The 22,407-nt window shown below is 36.9% G+C and overlaps 6 protein-coding genes and 2 pseudogenes across 12 annotated transcripts; 5 read left to right on the top strand and 3 right to left on the bottom strand.

Annotated features, from left to right (window-relative positions):
- Positions 1 to 283: 283 nt before the first annotated feature.
- Positions 284 to 2,383, bottom strand: LOC104770158 (uncharacterized). 2 transcript variants are annotated; one of them, XM_010494570.3, is made up of 4 exons: positions 1,949 to 2,383; positions 872 to 1,538; positions 540 to 779; positions 284 to 453 (listed from the first exon to the last, which is right to left on the bottom strand). In XM_010494570.3, exons 1-4 carry the CDS (start codon positions 2,028 to 2,030, stop codon positions 429 to 431), a joined length of 1,014 nt encoding a protein of 337 aa, XP_010492872.2. In that variant the 5' UTR covers positions 2,031 to 2,383; the 3' UTR covers positions 284 to 428. The 2 variants fall into 2 exon arrangements, with proteins under 2 accessions (XP_010492872.2, XP_010492949.2); XM_010494647.3 differs by having other exon boundaries at positions 896 to 1,538; positions 1,949 to 2,348.
- Positions 2,384 to 3,112: 729 nt separating this feature from the next.
- LOC104770074 (transmembrane emp24 domain-containing protein p24delta6-like) lies at positions 3,113 to 4,513 on the top strand. Its single transcript, XM_010494456.2, has 4 exons — positions 3,113 to 3,391; positions 3,767 to 3,988; positions 4,086 to 4,162; positions 4,255 to 4,513. The coding sequence occupies exons 1-4, from the start codon at positions 3,182 to 3,184 to the stop codon at positions 4,397 to 4,399; spliced, it is 654 nt and encodes a 217-aa protein (XP_010492758.1). The 5' UTR covers positions 3,113 to 3,181; the 3' UTR covers positions 4,400 to 4,513.
- Positions 4,514 to 5,830: 1,317 nt separating this feature from the next.
- LOC104769977 (putative F-box protein At3g10790 pseudogene) lies at positions 5,831 to 7,434 on the top strand (annotated as a pseudogene). The gene has a single exon (XR_015557875.1). The product of XR_015557875.1 is annotated as a putative F-box protein At3g10790 pseudogene (transcript).
- A 1,331-nt stretch (positions 7,435 to 8,765) lies between these two features.
- LOC104769802 (bZIP transcription factor 28) lies at positions 8,766 to 12,735 on the top strand. Its single transcript, XM_010494134.3, has 2 exons — positions 8,766 to 12,056; positions 12,133 to 12,735. Exons 1-2 carry the CDS (start codon positions 10,484 to 10,486, stop codon positions 12,585 to 12,587), a joined length of 2,028 nt encoding a protein of 675 aa, XP_010492436.1. The 5' UTR covers positions 8,766 to 10,483; the 3' UTR covers positions 12,588 to 12,735.
- On the top strand, positions 8,847 to 10,287 carry LOC104769890 (putative F-box protein At3g10790 pseudogene; annotated as a pseudogene). The gene has a single exon (XR_015581622.1). The product of XR_015581622.1 is annotated as a putative F-box protein At3g10790 pseudogene (transcript).
- Positions 12,736 to 12,802: 67 nt separating the features above from the next.
- Positions 12,803 to 16,048, bottom strand: LOC104769647 (uncharacterized). 3 transcript variants are annotated; one of them, XM_010494022.3, is made up of 5 exons: positions 15,134 to 16,048; positions 14,456 to 14,568; positions 13,989 to 14,360; positions 13,186 to 13,882; positions 12,803 to 13,081 (listed from the first exon to the last, which is right to left on the bottom strand). In XM_010494022.3, the coding sequence occupies exons 1-5, from the start codon at positions 15,378 to 15,380 to the stop codon at positions 13,011 to 13,013; spliced, it is 1,500 nt and encodes a 499-aa protein (XP_010492324.1). In that variant the 5' UTR covers positions 15,381 to 16,048; the 3' UTR covers positions 12,803 to 13,010. The 3 variants fall into 3 exon arrangements, with proteins under 3 accessions (XP_010492324.1, XP_010492251.1, XP_087343122.1); XM_010493949.3 differs by having other exon boundaries at positions 12,803 to 13,084; positions 15,134 to 15,940; XM_087486996.1 differs by having other exon boundaries at positions 12,803 to 13,084; positions 14,456 to 14,718; positions 14,771 to 15,743.
- Positions 16,049 to 17,027: 979 nt separating this feature from the next.
- On the bottom strand, positions 17,028 to 18,660 carry LOC104769435 (putative E3 ubiquitin-protein ligase RHC1A). The gene is given in 2 exon segments (XM_010493759.3): positions 17,028 to 17,805; positions 18,524 to 18,660. A coding segment is annotated over 1 exon segment (603 nt). The 5' UTR covers positions 17,802 to 17,805; positions 18,524 to 18,660; the 3' UTR covers positions 17,028 to 17,198.
- A 570-nt stretch (positions 18,661 to 19,230) lies between these two features.
- On the top strand, positions 19,231 to 21,870 carry LOC104769350 (putative mediator of RNA polymerase II transcription subunit 26a). 2 transcript variants are annotated; one of them, XM_010493573.3, is made up of 9 exons: positions 19,231 to 19,910; positions 20,013 to 20,081; positions 20,171 to 20,253; positions 20,565 to 20,617; positions 20,703 to 20,824; positions 20,928 to 20,955; positions 21,042 to 21,319; positions 21,410 to 21,491; positions 21,573 to 21,870. In XM_010493573.3, the coding sequence occupies exons 1-9, from the start codon at positions 19,512 to 19,514 to the stop codon at positions 21,662 to 21,664; spliced, it is 1,206 nt and encodes a 401-aa protein (XP_010491875.1). In that variant the 5' UTR covers positions 19,231 to 19,511; the 3' UTR covers positions 21,665 to 21,870. The 2 variants fall into 2 exon arrangements, 1 of the variants encoding a protein (XP_010491875.1); XR_015581641.1 differs by lacking the exon at positions 20,928 to 20,955.
- Positions 21,871 to 22,407: the final 537 nt, after the last annotated feature.

The raw sequence follows: 22,407 nt of genomic DNA on the forward strand, positions 1-22,407 counted from the left end.
TGGGGAAGTGTCTTCGTCTCTACAAACTTGGAGAAAAGGACCCTCCAAGTCTTCACCACCCCATATTTATATGTAACCAAAAAAACAATAATCAAGTTGTGTAAAATTTAAGATCTCAAACGCGAGAGCATCATTTTCATAGAAAGATCTCATTTAAGAATAAGTTCCTTTGAACAATTTGTTTGGTTCACCATAAGAGTAACGCCAATCATCAAAGATTTGGTTTTTTAACTATATAGTCTGGTGTTCATTCAAAGTTTGATAATAATATAATTCAAAGGAAAAGAGAAGATGATGTCTTGTTATATAAGAAAGAAGAAGCCATTGTTCGGAACAGAAACAGAGAGCTCCTAAAGGCTAATAATATCTATTAGAATTCTGCTTTTCATACAGACATTGAAGTACTCAAACAACCACCACTCTTTCCGTCAGGGATTGCTTGCAGAAGGATACCTGCAGGGCAAATTGACGAGTAAGCACTAGATTTGAGACATATCAATCAAATGGCGAAATGAACAACGACACATTAACTACCAAACCTGAAAAGATTTGTGTCTGGACCATTCAACGACTGTGCATAGTTCAGAGAGGGTGAGTTTGGCCAAGTTGTATAAGAAGCCGGATTATTAGTAAAGGGACTCAAAGCAGGGTTAAGCGGATGCCCGTAGTTTAAGTTGGCTTGATGACCTCTTGGCATCTGAGGGAAAACCCCATCGTGAAACGGGAAGTGGATCGGTATTGGATTGAAGCTTTGGCCAGACGGCATAACTCTAACGTACCTAACAAACAAGAGAAAGACCTCTTTACATTGCAGCGCGTAAACTAATTAAAAGTTCTTGAATAACACCACTGAAGAGATGGAATGGTTTACCTGTAACCGGGATCCACGACATACCTGTCATAGCTCCTGTCATAATCCGGGTCATATCGATCTTTCTCTCTATCTCTGATAATGGCAACTCGAGAAGTCCTTCCAGAATCTCGAGTAACAGCATCAACAACAGGGTTGTTATTATTAACCGCCACTTCAGTCTCATTCTGGTTTATACATGTGTTGTCCTTCCCTTCAAGAGGAGGGGGAGGTCGTAGTGATAAAGAATCTTCAGAGTCAGAACTGCTAGGGCTGTTAAAGATCCGAGCCCGGGCTTTATCATACTCTTCTTTCCTCTCCTCAACACTTCTCAAAAGATTCTGTTGAACTTCTGATCCACTACCACCACAACCAGATCCTCTCTTAGGTCTAGGCTTGATTGCGATTTTAAAACCCTCAGGTTTACCATTCTCAGGTTGTTTCACAGGGATTTCAGATAAGCAGACACAAGGAAATCTACTTTCAGCTGTTTTTGTCACCAGGATTCTGTTCTCGGATCCATCTCCAGCACCAATACCATTGTCTAAAGCCATGGTTACTAGTCCATAATGCTGAGCAACTCGATGTGCAGCAAGACGAAGGTAGGATGTTGGAAACGGCATTAATTCGAACTGAAGCTGCTCAGGGTTTTGAAAGAACTTTTGTATATCAAGCTCCATCCGCAAAACTAAAACACAACAACAACAACAAAGAAGCAACCTTTTATAAACAACCACATCTGAATAGAATCTTTCCAGATACAGAAACTAAACTTTAAAAAAAGTGTTGAAATTTGAAGAAGATCAAATTAGACAGACACTAAATCCAAAAACAGAGTGTTCATAGTGTGCCAATGAAACAATCGTAATCATGGATCTAATCAAACCCTAATCACAAAAAAAATTGAAAGGAACATCTACAGCAAAAAAAAAAAAAAGGATCGAGGATTAGAGAAACTCATAAATCAGACCCAATTCAATGAAACCCTAGAAAACTAGCACGAGACCAAAATCAGATCAAACCCAAAACAGAGAGGAAAGCCAAAAAAAAATTGAAATCGTGGGGGGGGGGGGGGGTAAGGTGAGAAATTGACTAAACTGGTGAGACGATGACGAGGATTCTGAAGAGCCTCGACCAGAAAAGGATCCACCATAGCTTCCTTCTCGGTCATAGAAGCCATAGATTGGAGAAAAAGCTTAATCCTTTTTTTTTTTTTTTTTATCTCCTCTGCTTTTTTTTGAATCCTCTGCTTCTTCTTCGATCTTTGAATTTTTTGGATTTTCTCTATCTCACCGGACCGGAGATTAGAAGAGAAAACACATCAAGGAAACGAAAAGGAGATAATTTCTTATGAGCATTCTGAAGAAGAGAAGAGAGAGAGAGAGAGAGAGAGGGTGATGAAGGGGAAGATAGATGAAAAGACTTTCTCGACCTTTTATCTCTCTCTCTCAAACCTCTATCAAGTTGGGAAGAATATAATGTGACAGTTGCTGTTTTTTTTTTCGTTATTTTATTCATTTATGATTTATGTGTATGTGTGTTTGTTTTTTTGGTGGGTTAAATTGTCGGACTTTTTGGAAAAATAAATTTATTTTTATATCGAGAAGTGGTTTTTTTTTTTTTTTTTTTTTGTAAAAAGTTGATTTGGTGGAATCATAAAGTTTACTCTATTTGAGACTTTGGGTTGGTGTTAGTATATCCCAAAAAGTCCAAGACTAGGGTGGTAACTCATCAAATAGGAGCAGTTAGTCTCGAACGTTACGTAAATCTACTTGAAAGTAAAAACCGCATAATATGGTTGGTCTAAATTAAAGCTACTAGTTGTGAAATGTTGAAAGGCTTTCGCACTGGTTTCGACGTTTCGTAGTTGCTGCCCCTATTTGTACTTCAGGTCCGGAGACTTGAGTTGTATAAATCCGCTCCAAGCCAGTCCATTGTCCAAAGTGCTTATATATTTGATACCAACATGACACGTACGTATATAAAATCCATCATCGTACTTGTCTGTGTTGTAAATCTTTGCTGAGTCGCTGACATAAAAATTAAATTTTATTTTAAGATAATCTAATAAATGTGAAAATCTTTTTTGTTGGATTTACTTCCTTTATAGAGAAGATATAGGCTGGTCAAAATTAAACGCAGTTTCCTTGTAAAGTTACTCCAAAAACGTCTCATAGACCACGGCGCGTGGACAATGTTCACCTCATACGACACGCGCCACTGTCTTAAAACCTTCTCTTTGCTTAATAACGTAAATAACCTTTAACTTTTACTTCTTCTTTTTGGTTTTGCAATAACATTAAACATAAAAATCTTTTTCTCTCTCAAACGATGGCGATCTCACCGGTACTGTTCATTGGTTTGATTTGCCTTGCAGGCGGTGCCTCTATTTTTCCGGCGGTCGAGGCGATATGGTTATCGGTTCCAACATCAGGAGTGAAATGCGTCTACGAAGAGATCCAAGCCGACGTCGTCGTTGTCCTCGATTACATGTGCATCGACGAGGGTTTCACTCAACTTGGTCCAACATTGGATGTTCAGGTTTGTATACTAACCATATATCGATACATATATATATATATGTATACTCCAAATCGCATGCTTGTATCCTTTTTAAACGATATATGCCAGAAAGAATATGTTATAAGATAATGATAAATAGGTTTAGATAAACAAGAAATTTAAAGTTGAGATCACCATTGGACTGGTGATAGATTTGTAGGATAAAAATCAACTAGTCACCCACAAAATTCTCATGAACCACTTATTTTGTTTCTACCAAGAGATTTTGGATCTGTTGATCGCTAAGATTGATAAAATAAGGCTTTGGTGTAGAAATGTTTTGTAGAGTATTGGAGTAAAGTAAGTGAGAAAGAGAAGTTATAAAATTCAATTTGATGTCTTGGTTAAATGTAGGTAACATCTCCGTATGGGAAGGAACTGTACAAGACAGTAAACGTGACGTACGGTCAGGCTGCGTTTACAACGAGTGAGAGCGGAACATTCCTAGCTTGTTTATCAATGCATCACGACCAGACACATCACTCACTCAATAACTCTGTCATCGTCAATATTGATTGGAAGATTGGTATCAGAACCAAAGACTGGGATTCTGTTGCTAAGAAAGAAAAGATCGAGGCAAGTCCTACATTAGTCTTCAATTAATATATATCTAATTACAATGTTCCCATAGAAACACATGTGGTTGAATATATTATATATTGTTTATTTGTAGGGTGTGGAGCTTGCTGTTCGAAAATCTACAGAAATAGTGAGTGGTATTAAGGCCAACATACTCTATTTAAGACTCAGGTTATTAATAACTTTCAACTCAATCTTATTTATATGAAATATGCAAAGAGGATTTAGAAAATGAAGATTAATTTATGAAAAAAATGGTGCAGGGAAGCATATATGAGGGATATAAACGAGAAGACAAACAAGAGGGTAGCGCATCTCAGCTTAATGTCTTTAGGACTCGCTATTTGCGTTTCAGTTATTCAAGTTTGGCATCTCAAACGCTACTTCCTCAAAAAGAAGCTCATCTAACTTCATTCTATACTATTATACATTTTAGAAAATTTGCTCTCTCGTGCTATCTTTGTGGGGTAACTATAGAGTGGACATATCAAATCAAATAAAGAAAAACATGTTTTTTGTGCATGGTATTATTTTTTTATCTATCACAGAAATTTGATTGAATCATCTAGGAAAGATTGATTCATTCATCTATATATAGACCACGAATTAATCGCAAATACTATTTGCCTTGATTTTTGCATCGTGGTAATTAATTGATACTTTGAAAGAGGTAGAGGTAGAACTCTGGCTTTGAACTTTGAAGGGTGGACACATTAAGAGTACATATGAGTGACTTTAATAGGTAGCCGTGTCAAAGGAAAAATGATCCTTATTAGAGTTATTAGGTCGTTTTTTGGACATCAATGCCAGTTTGAAAGTACGATTAATAATGTCAAAACTGTTAACATTACTACTGTAATAATTTTTACAGTAACATGTGTACTGTCATTACCTTTTGATAATGACTAATTGACCATTGACCAATAACGTCAACTCTACGTGACGCGCATGTTTAGTTTTGCCGCAGGTTGAGATGCTATTTACATCTTTCATCTTTTATGTACCGTTTAGTTATATGACTTTGGGGAAGTATAAGGTTCCTACAATGCGGTGTTTGGGTGCCTCGATTTTACATAATTGGCCACCAAAATACATAAATTGATGGTATATATGCTGTGGTGAGACATTCTAATCTTATATTATAGAAAGGGGATCGTAATGGCAGTAGACAATTATATACATAAATTGATGGTATATATGCTGTGGTGAGACACTCTAATCTTATATTATATAAAGGGGATCGTAATGGCAGTAGACAATTATGTAAATGGAGATATCCAAACACCACCTTGTAGGCATATTTTAAAAGAAATCTTTATTTTAATTTCATAAGCTTTTTGAAATCTTTATTCATTTCAAAATAATATCTAAACATTAATTTTAACCAAATTTATTTCTTAATTTCTGAGATTATGTTTTTCTTTTCTTATCGTTTCATATTATTTTTACATTTGAAGACTTAGTCATTTGGAAAGTTGATTAAATATAATCTTAGTTTTGTTTTCTAAAACTAAAATTTATGCCACTAGCTCATATATTCAAACTTTCAAACTAAGAATCTAGTAAATTCATCAGTGTAGATCTGTTAACGTGTCCGCATATACGATTAGGTGCTATAAGCACTTGTCTACCATTAAAAAAATGTGAAAGGTATATCTACAAATCTGACACTTTATTTTACTTTTTGTTTCCTAAAACTAAAATTGATGTGAGTCATATTTTAAAACTAAGAATCTAATAAAATTATCGGTCTAGATCCGTCCACGCATACTGAGAATCTAATAAGTATCATCGGTCTAAATCCATCCACGCATCCGCATATATGATTTGGTGCTAAGGTCTTGTCCGCCATAGAAAAAATTATCGGTCTTGATTCGCCCACACATACTTAGAATCTAATAAGTATCGTCAGTCTAAATCCATCCACACGTCCGCGTATAAGATTTGGTACTAACGTCTTGTCCACCATAAAAAAAAAGTGAGAGGTCTATCTACAGATCTCCAAATCTGTGAAGAAATTAGGGTTTGGGAGTAAACAACAACCAAAAGAGCAGAGCTGAAAACAACCATGATCCGGCTTGGGTCGAAAGAGAAGAGGTGTTACAGTTCACCACCTTTGACAAGGTCCCAAACCTACCCGTTGGAGAGGATTCCTCTAGATATGAAAGAGGATATTCTCATGAAATTGAAGGGCAAATGCATCTCGAAGTTCATCAGCATTTCTAAATCCTGGTCATCGATAATCCGTAGCAAACGTTTCACCAACTTGTACCTGAATCGATCTTTGGCTCAGCCACGTATCCTTCTCTCATTGACCCACCATGGAGACAATGAGATGCAGCTCTTCTACTCTTGCTCTCAGGAGGATCCGTCGTCTGATCATCAAACAGTCAGTTGCCCCCCTCTGAATCACGATAACTTGTTTGAATTTTCTCCACCTGTCTGCGGCTTGCTGTGTTGTCTAAATGATAATAATAAAGTGATGATTGGGAATCCTACTACTTGTCAATTTATTACTTTGCCGAGAGTCCAAACTGTGAGGAAAGACATAAGCTACTTCTTTGGATATGATCATGTTAATCTTGAATACAAAGTGTTGTGCATGACGGCGTCACGCAATGGTACAGCAAGCGATGTTGTGTCGCAGGAGCATCAAGTTTTCACTCTAGGAGCTAGGAGAAAGAAATGGAGAAAGATCGAATGTAAGCATCCCCATTATACTTCTCCTAGAACTCAAGGGCTATGCAGCAATGGGGTTGTGTATTATCTAGCTTGGATCCAACTTGATCTGTATCTGATACGCTTTGATGTGAGGTCTGAAAAGTTTAGTCTCATTGAGTTACCCAAGGGCGGGAATGTCCAATATCTGTCGCACTACGGCGAAAAGATAGCTGCGGCGAATCTGTTAGTCACCGGTACACTTGACTTGTGGGTTCTTGAAGATGCCAGCGAACCACATTGGTCAGAAATTTCAATTGTGATTCCTTCTTGGACAGATTCATATGGTCAGTTTGAATTTTTCATGTTAAGGGGTAGACTTGGCACCGGCGAGCTTGTATTGGCACCGGTCTTTGTCACAGACCCGTTCTTCATACTATGTTACGATCTCAAGGAAAGCAAAGCTAGAAAAATCCAGATGGAAGGAATTGGGACTCACTCAATGCGTATAAATGTCTATCTGGATCATGTTGAGAGTCCTATGTTTCTGGAACTGTAAGGTAAATCATCTGTTGACTATTGATGACTAGTTCTTTGTTGTTGTTGTCTGTTGAACTAATCTCTCTCTTTCTCTTTCTTTTTTTTTTAATTTTTCTTTCAAGTTTTTGAATTAAGTTGTCGGATATTGTTTGTTTAAGACTAATCCTTATTGGAATATGATCAACAATGGTTCTGTATGCTTTTGAATTTATGCAATTGCAATGTTTATGACTTGTTTAAAATAATTTATGATTTTATGTGGGGGCTTCGGTTTTTTAAATTTATTTATATTGGGGAGAATGATGAGTTTAGTGTTGTTGGCTATATGTATCTTTATCACCCATCTTATAAATCTTTTGCGTAAGAGCAAAATTACCTCAATAATTACTTTTAATATTTTTAATTTTGTTTGACTAAACCATCACACACGTTCGTGCTCGGAAATTTTATGTAATTTTACATTATGTTATCATAACTTATTGTTTGAAATCATTTCTACATTTGAAAATCTACATTTGGTCATTTTAAAAAGTTAATTGACTCAAATCTTTGAGACTTTTTTTTTTGTTTTCTAAAACTAAAATTTATGTCATTGGCTCATATATTCAAACTTTTAAACTAAGAATCTAAATTTTTTTTTATCATTTGTAGTCATTTTCACATTTGAAAATCTACATTTTAGGCATTGAAAAAGTTAAATAATCGATTCTAATTAATCTTTGAGATTGTTTTTTAATTATATTACCTTTTGTTTCCTAAAACTAAAATGTATGCCAGTTATATTTCCAAACTTTCAAACTAAAATTCTAATCAAATTAGATTCGTCCACACGTAGTAAGAATCTAATAAAATAATCGGTATATCCGTCCACGCGTCCGCGTATACGATTAGGTGTTAAGGTGTTGTCCACCATATAAAAAAAGTGAGAGGTCTATCTACATTACCTTCAGAGATTTTATGTAACTTTACATTATGTTTTAATTAACTATTGTTTGAAATCAATTCGACATTTTGGCCATCTTGAAAAGTTAATTGAATCAAATCTTTGAGACTTTTTTTTTTGTTTCCTATATCTAAAATTTATGTCACTATAGCTCATATATTCAAACTTTTAAAATAAGGATCTAAATATAGTCTTATCAATTGAAGTCATTTCTACTTTGAGAATCTACATTTTAGCCATTGAAAAGATTATTTTTTTTACTAACTTTTTGTTTCGGAAAACTAAAATTTATGTGAGTCATATTTTCTAACTTTCAAACTAAAAATCTAATCAAATTATCGGTTTAGATTCTTCCACGCATACTAAGAATCTAATAAATATCATCGGTATATCCGTCCACGCGTCCGCGTATACGATTAGGTGCTAAGGTGTTGTCCTAAAACTAATATTTCTATGGTCGTATTTTTTAACTTTCAAAGTAAGAATCTCATCAAATTATCGGTCTAGATTCATCCACATATACTAAGAATCTAATAAATGTCATCGGTATATCCGTCCATGCGTCCGCATATACGATTAGGTGCTAAGGTGTTTTCCACCATACAAAAAGAAAAGTGAGAGGTCTTTCTACATGCAAATCTCCAAATCTGTAAAGAGAGATTAGGTTTTCAGAGTAAACAACAACCAAAAGAGTGAGCGGAGCTGAAAACAGCCATGATCCGGCTTGGTTCAAAAGAGATGAGGTCTAACACTTCACTACCTTTGACAAGGTCCCAAACCTATCTGTTGGAAAGTATGCCTCCAGAAATGAAAGAGGAGATTCTCATGAAATTGAAGGGAAAATACATCTCCAAGTTCATCAGCGTTTCTAAATCCTGGTCATCGATGGTACGGAGCAAAGTTTTCACCAACTTGTACCTGAATCGATCTTTGGCTCAGCCACGCATTCTTCTCTCACTAATCGACCGTGGAGACAGGGAGAAGCAGCTCTTCCACACTTGCTCTCAGGAGGATCCAACTTCTGATCATCATACGGTCAGTTGTAACCGGTATCATGAATTTTCTCCACCTGTTCGTGGCTTGATTTGCTGTCTAAATGTTTATAATCTAGTGATGATTGGTAATCCTAGTACTTCCCAATTCATAACTTTACCGAGAGTCATATCGATGAGAAAAGACACAAGCTGCTTCTTTGGATATGACCCTGTTAGTGGTGAATACAAAGTGTTGTGCACGATGGTACCACGTAGATTTCATCATCTACGTGGAGCATCATCAAGAGTTATTGCGTCGCAAGAGTATCAAGTTTTCACTCTAGGAGCAAGAAGAAAGAAATGGAGAAGCATTGAATGTAAGCATCCCCATCAAACTCGTCGTAGAACTCAAGGGATATGCAGCAACGGGGTTGTGTATTATCTAGCTTGGATCCAACTTGTTCGGTCTCTGATATGCTTTGATGTGCGGTCTGAAAAGTTTAGTGTCATTGAGTTACCCAGGGACGTTCAAGTCCAACTTCTATCCAACTACGGCGAAAATATAGCTGTAACGAATCTATTAATCAACGGTACACTTGACTTGTGGGTTCTTGAAGATGCTAGCAGACAAGTATGGTCAAAAGTGTCAATCGTGATTCCTTCTTGGAATGATTCATTTAGGTGTTTTCAAACAGAATTCAAGTTCAGGGGTACACTTGGCACCGGCGAGCTTGTATTTGCACCCAAATTTGTCACAGACACATACTTTCTACTATGTTACAATTTCAAAGAAAACAAAGCTAGAAAAATCAACATCCAAGGCATTGAGAGTCAATTTACTGCTAGAGATGTCTATTTGGATCATGTTGAGAGTCCTATGATTCTGGAACCTTTAAGGTAATCATCGGCTGATGACAAGTTGAACTAGTCTAGTTCTATGGTTACTTCATGTTGCCTGAACTAAACTCTCTCTCTCAACTCTCAAGTTTGAACTTTGAAGTTTCAGTTAAGTTGTTGCATATTGTTGTTTATATTTAAGACTTGTCGTGGTTGGATTTTAATCAGTGGTGGTTTTGTGTATGCTTATGGATAATGACTTGTTTTAAAGAGTTTTCTGTTGGCTATAGATGGATCGTTATCATCATCTTCAACAAATTTATTTATAAACTTTTTTTTGTAAATTTTGTTTGACTAATTTCGAAACCATCACCCCCCCCCCCCCCACGTACGCGTTCGGAGTTTGATATACACGCGCATAAAGCGCGTGAATTATAATATTCTCTTAATTCTTAAGTTTTTTATTCGTTGCCTTACATAAGCCGTGTGGAATCATCGAGAAGCGAAACGAAGAAGAAAGAAACTTTCAAAAAGCCATCGATGGTGACGACGGAATCAACATCAGTGATTGTTCCTCCGCCGGAGATACCTAATCTGAACCCTTACATGTTTTCGGAATCCGATCTCGTTTCTGTTCCGCCGCTAGATCCTCTTTTCCTATCTGATTCTGATCCGATTTCAATGGATGCTCCGATCTCCGATCTTGACTTCTTACTAGACGACGAGAACGGAGATTTTGCCGATTTCGATTTCCCGTTTGATAGTTCCGACGATTTCTTCGATTTCGATTTGGCGGAGCCCGCGGCGGCGGTGATCCCTGAGGAGATCGGGAATAATCGTCCCAATTTGGACTCGTCGGAAAACAGAAACGGCGACGGAGGTTCTGAAGGAATATCTGATTCTGTTCATTCTCAGGTTTCATCTCAAGGATCCAAGACGACTTTTGTGAACGACACCGTTGACGCCGCGTTATCCTCCCCTGAATCTAGCAATCACCAGAAGTCTTCCGTCAGCAAGAGGAAGAAAGAAAAAGAAGACTCCGGCGGCGAATACAGGAGCTGCAAGTATCAAAAGTCCGATGATAAATCAGTCGCTACGAACAACGAAGAGGATGATGACGACAAGAAGTTACTAAGGCAGATTAGGAACCGTGAGAGTGCTCAGCTCTCGAGGCAGAGGAAGAAGCAACAAACAGAGGATCTTGAAAGAAAAGTGAAGAGTATGAGTGCCACCATTGCTGATTTGAATGGTAAGATGGCTTATGTTATGGCTGAGAATGTAGCTTTAAGGCAACAAATGGCTATTGCTTCTGGTGCTCCTCCTCCTATGAATCCTTATATGGCTGCACCGCCTTTACCGTATCAATGGATGCCGTATCCGCCGTATCCTGTTAGGGGTTATGGATCACAGACTCCATTGGTTCCCATTCCTAAGTTAGCTCCTAAGCCTGTCTCTAGTGGTAGACCTAGGAAGACAGATAGTAAGAAGAATGAGGGGAAGAGTAAGCTCAAGAAGGTTGCTAGTATTAGTTTTATTGGGATTTTGTTCTTTGTTTTCTTGTTTGGTACATTAGTTCCGTTTATGAATGTAAATTATGGAGGAGAAAGTGGAAGCTTTGGTGGTTTGTCTAAATATGATGGTCACCGGTATTACAATGAACATAAGGGGAAGGTTCTTATGGTAGGCGATGGTTCTGATGTTAGAAGAGAAGGTGGAATATCTGACGGAAATATACATTCTAGTAGGAGGATTCATGGTGATAGCGATAGTTGTGGAGGAGTTGATTATAACGCTCATCCGAAAGTAGAGGGACGACCAAGTTCAGTGAGAAATGTCAGTGACCCTCTTTTTGCTTCTCTCTTTGTCCCAAGAAACGATGGGCTTGTGAAGATTGACGGGAATTTGATAATTCACTCTGTTTTGGCGAGTGAGAAAGCAACGGCTTTAGCGAAGAAGAATGTCACTGAAACAGTAAAAAGCAAAGAACGATTGACCATTCCTGGTGCAGTGTCATCTGCATTAGCTGTTCCTGAGGTAAGAGGAAATGCAGCAATGCTTTCTCAATCTTCTGAAGGACAAAGGCTTCACCAATGGTTTCATGAAGGTGGCTCAGGTAAATTTTCGTCTCTGTGCAGTTGTATTAAATGGAGTGATCTGGATTTTTAACTCTTTGTTGCATTCTCTTACAGGGACACTAATGGATTATAGCATGTGTACTGAGGTTTTCCAGTTTGATATTGCTCCTGGTGCTATAGTCCCATCATCAGTCGCCAACATTTCAGCGGAGCATCTAAAAAATGTGACCACCCACGGCAAGAGGATAAAGAACAGGAGAATTCTCGAGGGACTTCCGGTTTCACTTGTGGCATCTGAGCTCAACATCACCGGAACCCAGACGAACAAAGATACTCAAAACAAGACGTTTAATGGAAGCACTAAGAACAAACCAACCTCATCATCCTCCATGGTTGTCTCAGTGTTGCTTGATCCAAGAGAGATCGTTGACTCTGAAACCGATAGAGTGGTGCCTCCAACCCAGAAATCACTTTCCCGGATCTTCGTGGTGGTGCTTCTTGACAGTGTCAAATACGTTACCTACTCATGCGTTCTTCCTCGATCGGGTCTTCATCTCGTAGCCACTTGATCCGAGTTACTTAGCTCATCTTGACCTCAGTAGGCGAACATGTAACTTGTTTATATATACAGACCTTATTGACTTTTTTTTCCCCCTGTTGTAAAACTCTATGGTTGAAGGTTTTGGATTTTAATGTTGAGAGAACCACAAAGTGAAATCCTTGTTTTACTTTGGGCACTTCCCGTCGCTTTAGGCCGGAATAATACATCTGATAACTAATGATCTTTTCTTTTTTTTAAGATATAATATACAAAAGAAGCTCTTGGAGCATATATTCAATTGGGATTTAAGTAGAAGGCTGCACCCTTTTGTGCAGCAACATTCTATAACAACTCTTCCAGTTCTGTTTCTAGATTCCATATGAAATTCATTTTTTATACACTTAAGTTTTGAGTACTCTGTTGATACAGTTTACTAGACATGTTAATGTCGTTATTTATGAAGCCCGGCCACTATCAGCATGAGAAGGACAATCCATGGAATAGCTGGTAAAACCGCATTCGCTGCTGCCAAACACAGAAAAGAAGAAGCCTTTTGATTAGAATTGCGAGTCTACGATTTGATATATCTTTTGCTACATTGGAAGACTTTCTAAGTAGCAACTTACATGAAGAGGACTGCGATTGAGGATGAGCATCTTCTTTTGCGTGAGGTTCCCTTTGTTCGGTTATGGGTGGTTGAGCTGCATGTGCAAACACCACATGTGGTAGAGGGGCAGAGACTGGAACTATATGAGACTTGGCTGCAGGAATGGGGGCCGGCGAGTGCGGCTGATGACGTGGTACACCAGCAGAAGGAGCAGGCGCAGGTGTGGATGAAAAATGCATGTGATACTCCTTGAAATGTACTCTCTTTCGTCCTCTATTCCCTAAGTTGCAGGACGGAGGTGCAGACGGAGCTATCCTACGGTTTCTCTGAGGAGCAGGAGAGGCCACCGGTGAAACCTCGGGAGCCATATTTGGGCTCAGATGGTGGTGATGATGATGGTTGTGATGGTGATGATGATGGTGATGATGATGATGATGGTGGTGCTTGGAATGGGGACTAGGTGAGGGTGATGGAGATCTGGTGCCACTATCACTGCTGTTTGGCAAGAAAGATGAGAGACGAACTTGCTTGACCTTACCAAATATGGTGTTATTCAGGCCGAGGTTTTTCGAGCGTGAACCTGTGATGGTATCAGTCAGTTGTTTCAACCTTGGGCTCGAATTTGAAGTCCCGACTCTAAGCAAAACCGATGAGTGAACAGTTGTAGGAGGAGACACGGTTGACCCTTCTGAATTCGATAAGCTTACATACAAATTCTGCATTCAAACAAAATCCATGTTAACAACTATCTAACTCAAGGCATTAATTCTTGCTAATGAACGCTTAACTTCAACGTGAATGAAAGATTTAGAAATGACAAACCTCGTATGGTGCGAGATTCAGCCCATTCTTGAGTTGACTAGCAAGGGTATTGAAGTTTATCTGTATCTGGTGAATAGAGTAATTTAAGGTAAAGTTGAAAACAATCTTGAACTTCTGCAGAGGAAAAGCACTTTGAGGTGGAATCACAGTGATTCCTCCTGGAAACTTGAGCACTTCAAAAAGGAAGGTTTCCCCAAACAAGGATTTCGTAAGCTGGAGAGTAGATTGATTTATGAGCACCGATTCAAACATCTCTTTGATAGAACTCAAGGACAAAGGTAATATTTCCCGGTAATCTGTATCGTGGTCAATTCCAAACACAACCTTTGTCATGTTCAATCCATCTGCCGGTTCAAAAGCCAAAATAGTTACCTGTTGTTTCATTAGAACCAAGTCGGATCAGAAGCTAAAATTCATGATATGTAGTATTTAAAAAAAAAAGTTAAGAACAAGATGAAACATCGTACATTGATGGATACGTAGCTCATCTCTTGAAAGATGTCATCCCTAAGCTGCAAGATATTTTCATTAAGAAAAGAAGCCGGTCTATTGATGCTAAAACTGGCTACTATAGCATGACCTGCATCAATAACAAAAGAACAATATGCTAGATGTGAGAAACAATTAACAAAGAACCTCATCACTACTCATGACCTGCATCAATGGCTTAAAATTTTTTTTTAAAAAAACAGCATCGATCATCTCCCATCAGTCCTAGACCTAGTTATAACTTATGAGAAGACAGTATTCACTAAACTTGGAACTCTGGATGAAAAGAACACTGAGATAATGTACACACATCATTACTCTGTCAACAATAAACCGATAGCTTCTACTTAGATTGCATCAATCGAAAATTTTCACAAAAAAAAAATCTCAAAATAGCTTAAAACAAGTAAACACTATAAACCTATGTAAGTATCATCGACTAACATTGACTCTTCCCTGACATGTTAGCACAAATCACGGTCAAATCTCCTTCCCAAAATAGCTATGTAATTAATAAATTGAGAGGACACAGATGATAGAAACGTATAGACCCAAATCAGTGTTGATACTAAGAGTTTAACCCATTGTCCAAATAGGAAACTTTCACTCAGCAGTACAAAAACCAAAAACAGCTTTCATCAAAAATTGAAAATTACCTCTAAATCTGGGATCGAGATTGGATTGCTGAGGATCAACAGGAAAGGGAAGCAACAAAAACAAAGCAGAGAGAAACAAAGAGACGGAGAGAATCAAAACGAAGAAACATTTGAAACCAAGGAAGCTAGAGGAGATCCATTGGGAACACACACAACACCGAGCATTCCTCCTCCTTCTCTCCGTCGAATCGCCGGTAAGTTCCTCGCCGGCGACACGGAGGTTCACATCATCCTCGGTTTTACCCATTGGACAAAAAAAGAAGAAGCAAAGCTAAGGTTTCATGAAGCCGTAGTAGCAACAGAGAGAAACCCAACCCAACCTTGTACATCGGTGGTGGGTACACCCATCATCCTTTTAGCTTCCACAGCTCAACCAAAATTAAAAAAAATAAAAAAAAAGCCCTAATTTTTCACCAGAATTAGCTAAAAAATTGCCCCCTCAGATTTCACAGAGATTGAAGAAAAAAGTTTCCAACTTTGGGAATTAGAGCATACGAAATCGTTTTTGTATTGTTCGTACTTCGTAATTCCCTTACCCAAGAACAAAGGCTTCACTTTAATTTTTTTTTATTTATTTAAAAGAAACAAAAATCGCAAAAACGCAGAGAGTGAAGTGAATTTTTCCGATTTCAGATTATAAAAAGTATTTATTATATATTTCTCTCTAAAAAAAAGGATTGGGTTTTGGGTATTGTGAGGGTTTTTCTCTCTAAATATATATATATTTCTCAATAAAATTTAATTTTCGACATATACACTTTCTTAAATTCACTTTCATTTTCCTTAGATTTGATTTGAGACTGTATTAATTATGATAAGTTGTACGTTCACATTTACACAAAAAAAAAAAAAAAAAAGAGTTGGTCGTTTTGGGTAAGACCACCGACAGAAGAGTGTTGAAGACTTCGAACTACCATGAGACCCGTATGGATAATTGGTTTTAATACATTAATTATCCTTAAATTCATAGGTTAGTTAACATTATATAACCTATGAAATTTATGTTACTAAAAAAAAAATCGTATTGGATAATTGGTTTAATACATTAATTATTCTAAAGTTATATAGACTCGTGACACCCATCTTTTCTCAAACTGTCCAAATTAATTGTACTGACTAACTTCTAACCAAACATTATTATTGTCTTTTTTTTTTAAATACTATCTAATACAAACACATTTTACGCTTACATCATGGAGGCAATCTCTTTTCGTTTAGAGAGGAATGGCGTCTCAAGATGAAGAAAAAGGTGGATTTTTTTATTTCCTTGGTCACCTCAGCCAAAATGGGTGGAATGGCGTATGATGTACTTTGCAATGGGAGAACAATTTTTCCGCATTCAAACGATTTTCTTTGTGATCTTAATAGAATTTTTTTTAGTTAAAAACATATTTCATCGACGAAAAATTAAGCATCATTCAAATAAATACATATAAAGATCATAAAAACATAAGCTTGAAATATACATGATGGTTAAGTTTAATGATGCAAGTAAATACATATTAAAATCTAAGATTATTCAGATCTAAGCATTCACATTAGCAGCTTTCTACAGTAGAAGTTGTGACCAAAAACATATTGGAGATTAGATATTCCCTTTCTTCCAAAAAGTTGCGGAGATCCTTAAACAAAAAGAAAAAAAAACACTGAACTTACATCAACACACTCAATTTTTCCGCTAGTACAAGCAAAACATGAGGGGAGTGACTCCATCTACGGCTAATGCATCTATTTTTGCCCATGCCCTTGAGAAGTGGCTACTCTTCTTTGACGAGTACCATTTTGATTATTGTTTAAGATGGTGATCCTTAGAAAGCTTTGACCAGTATCATTTGATCATTGTTCAATTATAATAAAATTTTAAGTTAACATTATATAAACTATGAGTGATCCATTTAAAAAGAAAAATTTATTCAAAAATTGTTTATAGTACAAAATAAACAAATGTATTTTAATACATTACATAAGAGTAAGACTACAATGTAGCTAGAAAACCAACTGTTGAAAAGCCACATTTAAAAAAAAAAACATTATATACTAACATGGATTATAATACAAAAGCATCTCAATGGAAAGGTGATCCATTGTGGTTTTAGGCCAAACCAGAAGACCTGAACGGCCACAGATACATCAATGGCTTTTTCCAGCCATTATTCCGGTCTTCTGGCAGTTCTTTGCGACACACCGGGCAAGTATTACGCTGGACTAACCACGGGGCTATACATTCTGAATGGTAGATATGTTTACACGGCATCTTTCTTGCATCCGATCCTATTTCAAACCGGTCTTGACAAACCGGGCAACACAGATCCAAATTACCGATATGCTTCTGCCTGATTTTGATCTTTTGCAACGTGTTGATCGCGGCTAGTGAAGCTGGAGGAGGACCACGACGGTCTTCCGCTGAGAGCCGGTTAAACAGCTCTTCGAAACTTAGTTGGTCTCCTCCAAGAACCGATCTTCTGTTGTTGCCACGGTTACGAGCTTCTTCTTCAAAGGCTAATCCAAAGAAATCAAAAGGGCTTAGTTCCACGTTCTCATATAGCCTTTCAAGAAAGACGTCACCACAGTGAATGCAAGCTCCTCCTCTTCTTCCCTCTCCTTGAAGACGAACTCCTCGTCTACAAGTGTTACACCAATGTGTGTTTTTACGGCTGGTCGTGGTCATGGATCTGCGAAAGAATAGATTCTTTTTCATCAAATCATTGTCAAGGACCGTTCATAGCAAAAGATGAAAATCAACCATCGTGTGCAACTCTTGTGGTGTACTAGGTGAACATTCCTAACTGAGCAAGCCTGAAGACCACAAGTCCAAATTTCGAAGTTGGGAAATGAACTAAATTCAAAGTGATTATGAGTGAAGAGTTCGAAACTTTTTGGGTATAAAAAATAATGGTTTCCACTTTTCAGATTTTAAGATATAACCCTAAACAACTTGCCCAAATCCAAAATACAAACACTAGGAGCACAATTTGAAAGATGCACAAAACACTAATGTATACAAACAAGACAGATCAAGAAAACGCAAGAAAATCTTATAAGGTTGCTTGTAAGTATAATTTCTCAATACATACGTCATTGATTACGAAACTGGTAATAACAAAGAAGCCACTAGATTCATGATTCATATATACTACTACTACCTTCAAGTTTTGTAATAGACAAGAAATCGATTAGATGGTCTAGTGGACTAAAACTAAACATAAACAAAACAAATTTAAGCTATGGACTATATTCGATTAGATGATTCATAAACAAATTTTATGTAAAAACAAATATCATGAGTCAAAAGATTAAGCTATGGACTATATATATATATATATATATATATGGAGCATAAACATAACTTTTGTGATTGGTGAAAACAAAACGAATCAAATCTTTGCTTACCCGAGTTAAAAAAAAACTAAAAATGGATCGATCCGACAAACTCGTGAATCTCCAAGTGCGAAAGAAGATTTAAAATAGAAGAAAAGGGAAACTTCTGGAGGAAGAAAAGTCTTCTACGCAAAATAGAGTCAAAGAGGATAATATTTTGACGACGAAAGATCAAAGACATCTTCAAGTAGAAAAAAACATGTGGCTGACGCTTAACAGAAGAGTCAAAACACGAAAACTAACAGTGAATAAATTGTGGGACTATGAACATTGCTTTCGAAACTAAAACACATAATATCATGACACCAATACGCGTTATCTAGACTATGACATTTGCTACTTTTTATATAAAAAATGACATTTGTTACTTTTGACGTATTCATTCACACAAAAAATGTAGATATCATAACATTGAAAGATGACATTGTTTGTATATCAGGACATGTGTTACTCATTTGAAAAGTGTTCACAGAATGTTGAAAACATATTTTAACTTCTTTTTTAAAACACACAAAAATCCCATATATATATTTTTTAATACTAATCCCATGTGTTAATATTTTCCTTAATCAAGGTGTCATTATTACATCATTACTACTGTAGTATAAGACAACACATGTATTTAATAAATAAATAACTAAATTAATGAGATCATTCTCTATTAATCATCTAATAAAAAAGCTTATTATATACAGAAATTAGAATTAAATTAGTGGGGTTCTTTTTTTTTTTAAGTGGAGAAGTTAAACGTCAAAGCTGTGTTCCTCCTCCAAGTTGTGTCTTCTTCTCTCTTGTCCTCTTTTTTTTTTTTTTTTTTTTTTTTTTTTTTTTTTTAATTTGACTCTCAATCTCTCTGTTTCTTTAAATTTTCTCGGGAAAGTTCTTTGTCAGATTCTCAGGAGAAAAAAATAAATTACAGCACAAGAATTGAATCCGTAAAGATATCAAAGTAGAGTTAATTAATTAGGTTTTTTTTCTATCAGGCGGAGAGAGAGAGAGAATGATGAAACGATCGGAGTCGTTGGATAATTGGAGAGAATATTTCCGGCGAGGAGATTCTGATATTTTTGGGATTATCGATCATGCCATTATGGTCGCTGCTTCAGATTATCCCAATGAGTTCAAATCCAGGAGAGATAGTATCGCCGAGCTTTTGTTTTCTTATAGACTGAGCCGCCGCCACCACCACCACCTCGATGTTTCGATTCATGGAGACCAAGAAGAAGAGTTCGAGCATTGTCCTGTGACGACGGTGGAGACAGTTGGAGTTGAAGATGTGAGGAAATTGAACAAGAAGAATCAGATTTATGAAGAGGAGGAGGAGGAGGATGATGATGATACTGTGATTGTTGATGAAGTCATTAGGATTAAAGATATCTTGTTCAACAAAGAAGATGAGGTTTTTGGTCTCTTTCAATTTGTTTTGAGTTATATTATTATAATAAGCTGTGTTGTTTCATTTGGTTAATAATATGAACAAATCTTGATTTTTTTTTTGCAGCCAAATTCTGTGTTGCTTGAATGTTTGAGAAAGCTTGAGTCCATTTCTATGAATGTGGATATGCTTAAGGTTTGTGTTTTCTGTTGTTTCTGATAATAATGTGTGTTGGTAGAATGCTATGGAGTGATTTTGAGGGTTTTTTGTTTTCGTTCTTGCAGGATACTGAGATTGGAAAGGCTGTTAATGGTCTGAGGAGACATAGTTCTGATAAGATTAGCAAACTTGCAAAGACTCTTTTCGCGTATGAGTTTTTTTTTTTTTATAATCTTGTGCTTAGTTTCACCTTTTTATCAAATACTCTTTGACATTTGTGATGTGCATTAAACTTTGTGTGAATGGTTCCAAGAGAATCGACCTCTGCTGTTTTGATTTAGATGCAAACCTGGCTGCCTTTGTAGGATGTCTATACATTGTCATTAGAAGGGCCTTTGGTTGATCATTAGGAAGCTGTTTTTGTGCTAGTTTGGTAGTTTACTTAGAACATTTTGCTCTTCTGCACTTTCTGTCTCCCGGTGTAAAGATTGAAATGTTTTTATATATGGGATGGCACAGAGAGTGGAAGAAGCTAGTGGACCAATGGATGAACATCCCGAAGGAAATTGCTGGTAATTTAAATAGCTCTCACCTCTTTGTTCGCTAGTCACTGAGAGCAGGTTTTGTCAAAGATTCTTAGTAATTTGGTTCTTGCAGGCGCTGAAGGGACGCCAGAGTCTGTAAACCTTTCAGTTATTGATGAAGAAGAAACCTTTCCTTCTCCTCCACATGATTTAGATATCTATGCTCCTGAACCCAATGGATTTGAACTCTCTCAGGTTTGTTAACATCTTTCTCCCTCGTCATATTTTTATTTCGGGCATTATCCTGACAAGTTTCTTCCTCTTGTCCTTGTTTCCTAATGTCTTGTGTCACTTGAAGATCTTAGATTGCTTGGATTGCGATGGAAGTGAGTTAGTACACTCTTTGGTACTCTGTTCTCTACTGTGAAACTCTTCCTTATATATTGACACTCATGGTGGTGAATGTTTTCAGATCCTCGTCATAGTGTGGAGTCAGAACCTGAAAGAAAATTGCAGAGTAGCTCGAGGAGGAGACCTGGGGGTACAAATGAAGCCAGTGTTGTAGGGAGGTCCAACAAGGATCAACAGATGAGGAGAGAAGAAGCTGATGTTAGACCTATAAAGCACTCAGCCATCGATTTTGGTGAGCCTAGAAAACAACCAAAGCAAAATAGAGAACAAATGGTACAAAGAAAACCGCTTGCTGTTGCTGAGCAAAAGCGGAAACTAGCTGGACAACAACAACGAGATGTGAGTGTCTTAAGGGTTAATGAAGCTGTGGTGTTTGATTTTTTGTTTTGTTTCTAATAGCAACTGTCTTTGTTTCTTGTCTCTATTCAGAAACTCAAAGCTCTGGATCCAGACACAAAGTTTGAGTTTGCAAAGCGGAGACTCCAAGAGAGCTACCAACATCATGAGAATGGTTAGTTTAGTTCTCTTAAAGATTTCAATAGCTCCACTCTTTAATTCAATACATTCTTAATGCTCATTTGAATTTTAACAGCCAAGAGACAGCGGACGATACAAGTACTGGAAACTATCCCAAAGCAAAGTAAAGTTCATAAACCGCAACTCAAAAGACCCGCACGAAGATAATTCCATTTTTCTTCGGATGATCTATTTATACAATTACTACAACCATTCAAAAACGTTATTATACAACAGAAGTGCATTGGCAGATCCAACATAAACTTAGGACGCTCTTTTCTTTTGTCTGGTTCAGTGAATATCCGGTTTGGTCCGGTTTTATGACAAGAGACCCTCATAATTGTGATAAATGAATAATCCTTTGTTATACTTTACTTTCTTCTTGTTTTACCAAGGAAAAAAAAAAAAGACAGGTCTTACCGGGGGGCACTTTCACAGATTACAAGTGTTAGAAACAATTAGTAATTAACAATTACATAACGACCGCATCTCGCTTTTGTTATCTTCTCACTTTGGGTCTAATAAGATATAATTTTGCCATATTTAAATTATACGTTTGTATTGTCAGACACTCCATGCAATTCCAACTTTCCAAGTACTCTGTGAGGTACACCGATCCGGGACATGTGAAAAAGGAAAGTTTTAGGACATGAATGTTTAATGGTTTTTAAGTTGGTTTTAGAATTATAGTTTTTGGATTTTTTTTTACCAAAACAAGTTTTGCAAAAGGAAAAAAAAAATTATGTACTTGAAAAAAAACAGTGAAAAAATCTTGGTTTTTGGATTCTTATTGAAACTTGGAGAAAAAACTCCTAAAACCAATTCCGTATTTGTAAGGGAATCTAATTTCACAAAAAAAATTTGATTGGATAAGTATTAGTGTTTTTGAGAAACTAACTCGAAAATATATT

The sequence above is a fragment of the Camelina sativa genome, chromosome 1, assembly GCF_030686135.1.
Source record: "Camelina sativa cultivar CO46 ecotype springtype chromosome 1, ASM3068613v1".
In the NCBI taxonomy this organism is placed as follows: Eukaryota; Viridiplantae; Streptophyta; class Magnoliopsida; order Brassicales; family Brassicaceae; genus Camelina; species Camelina sativa.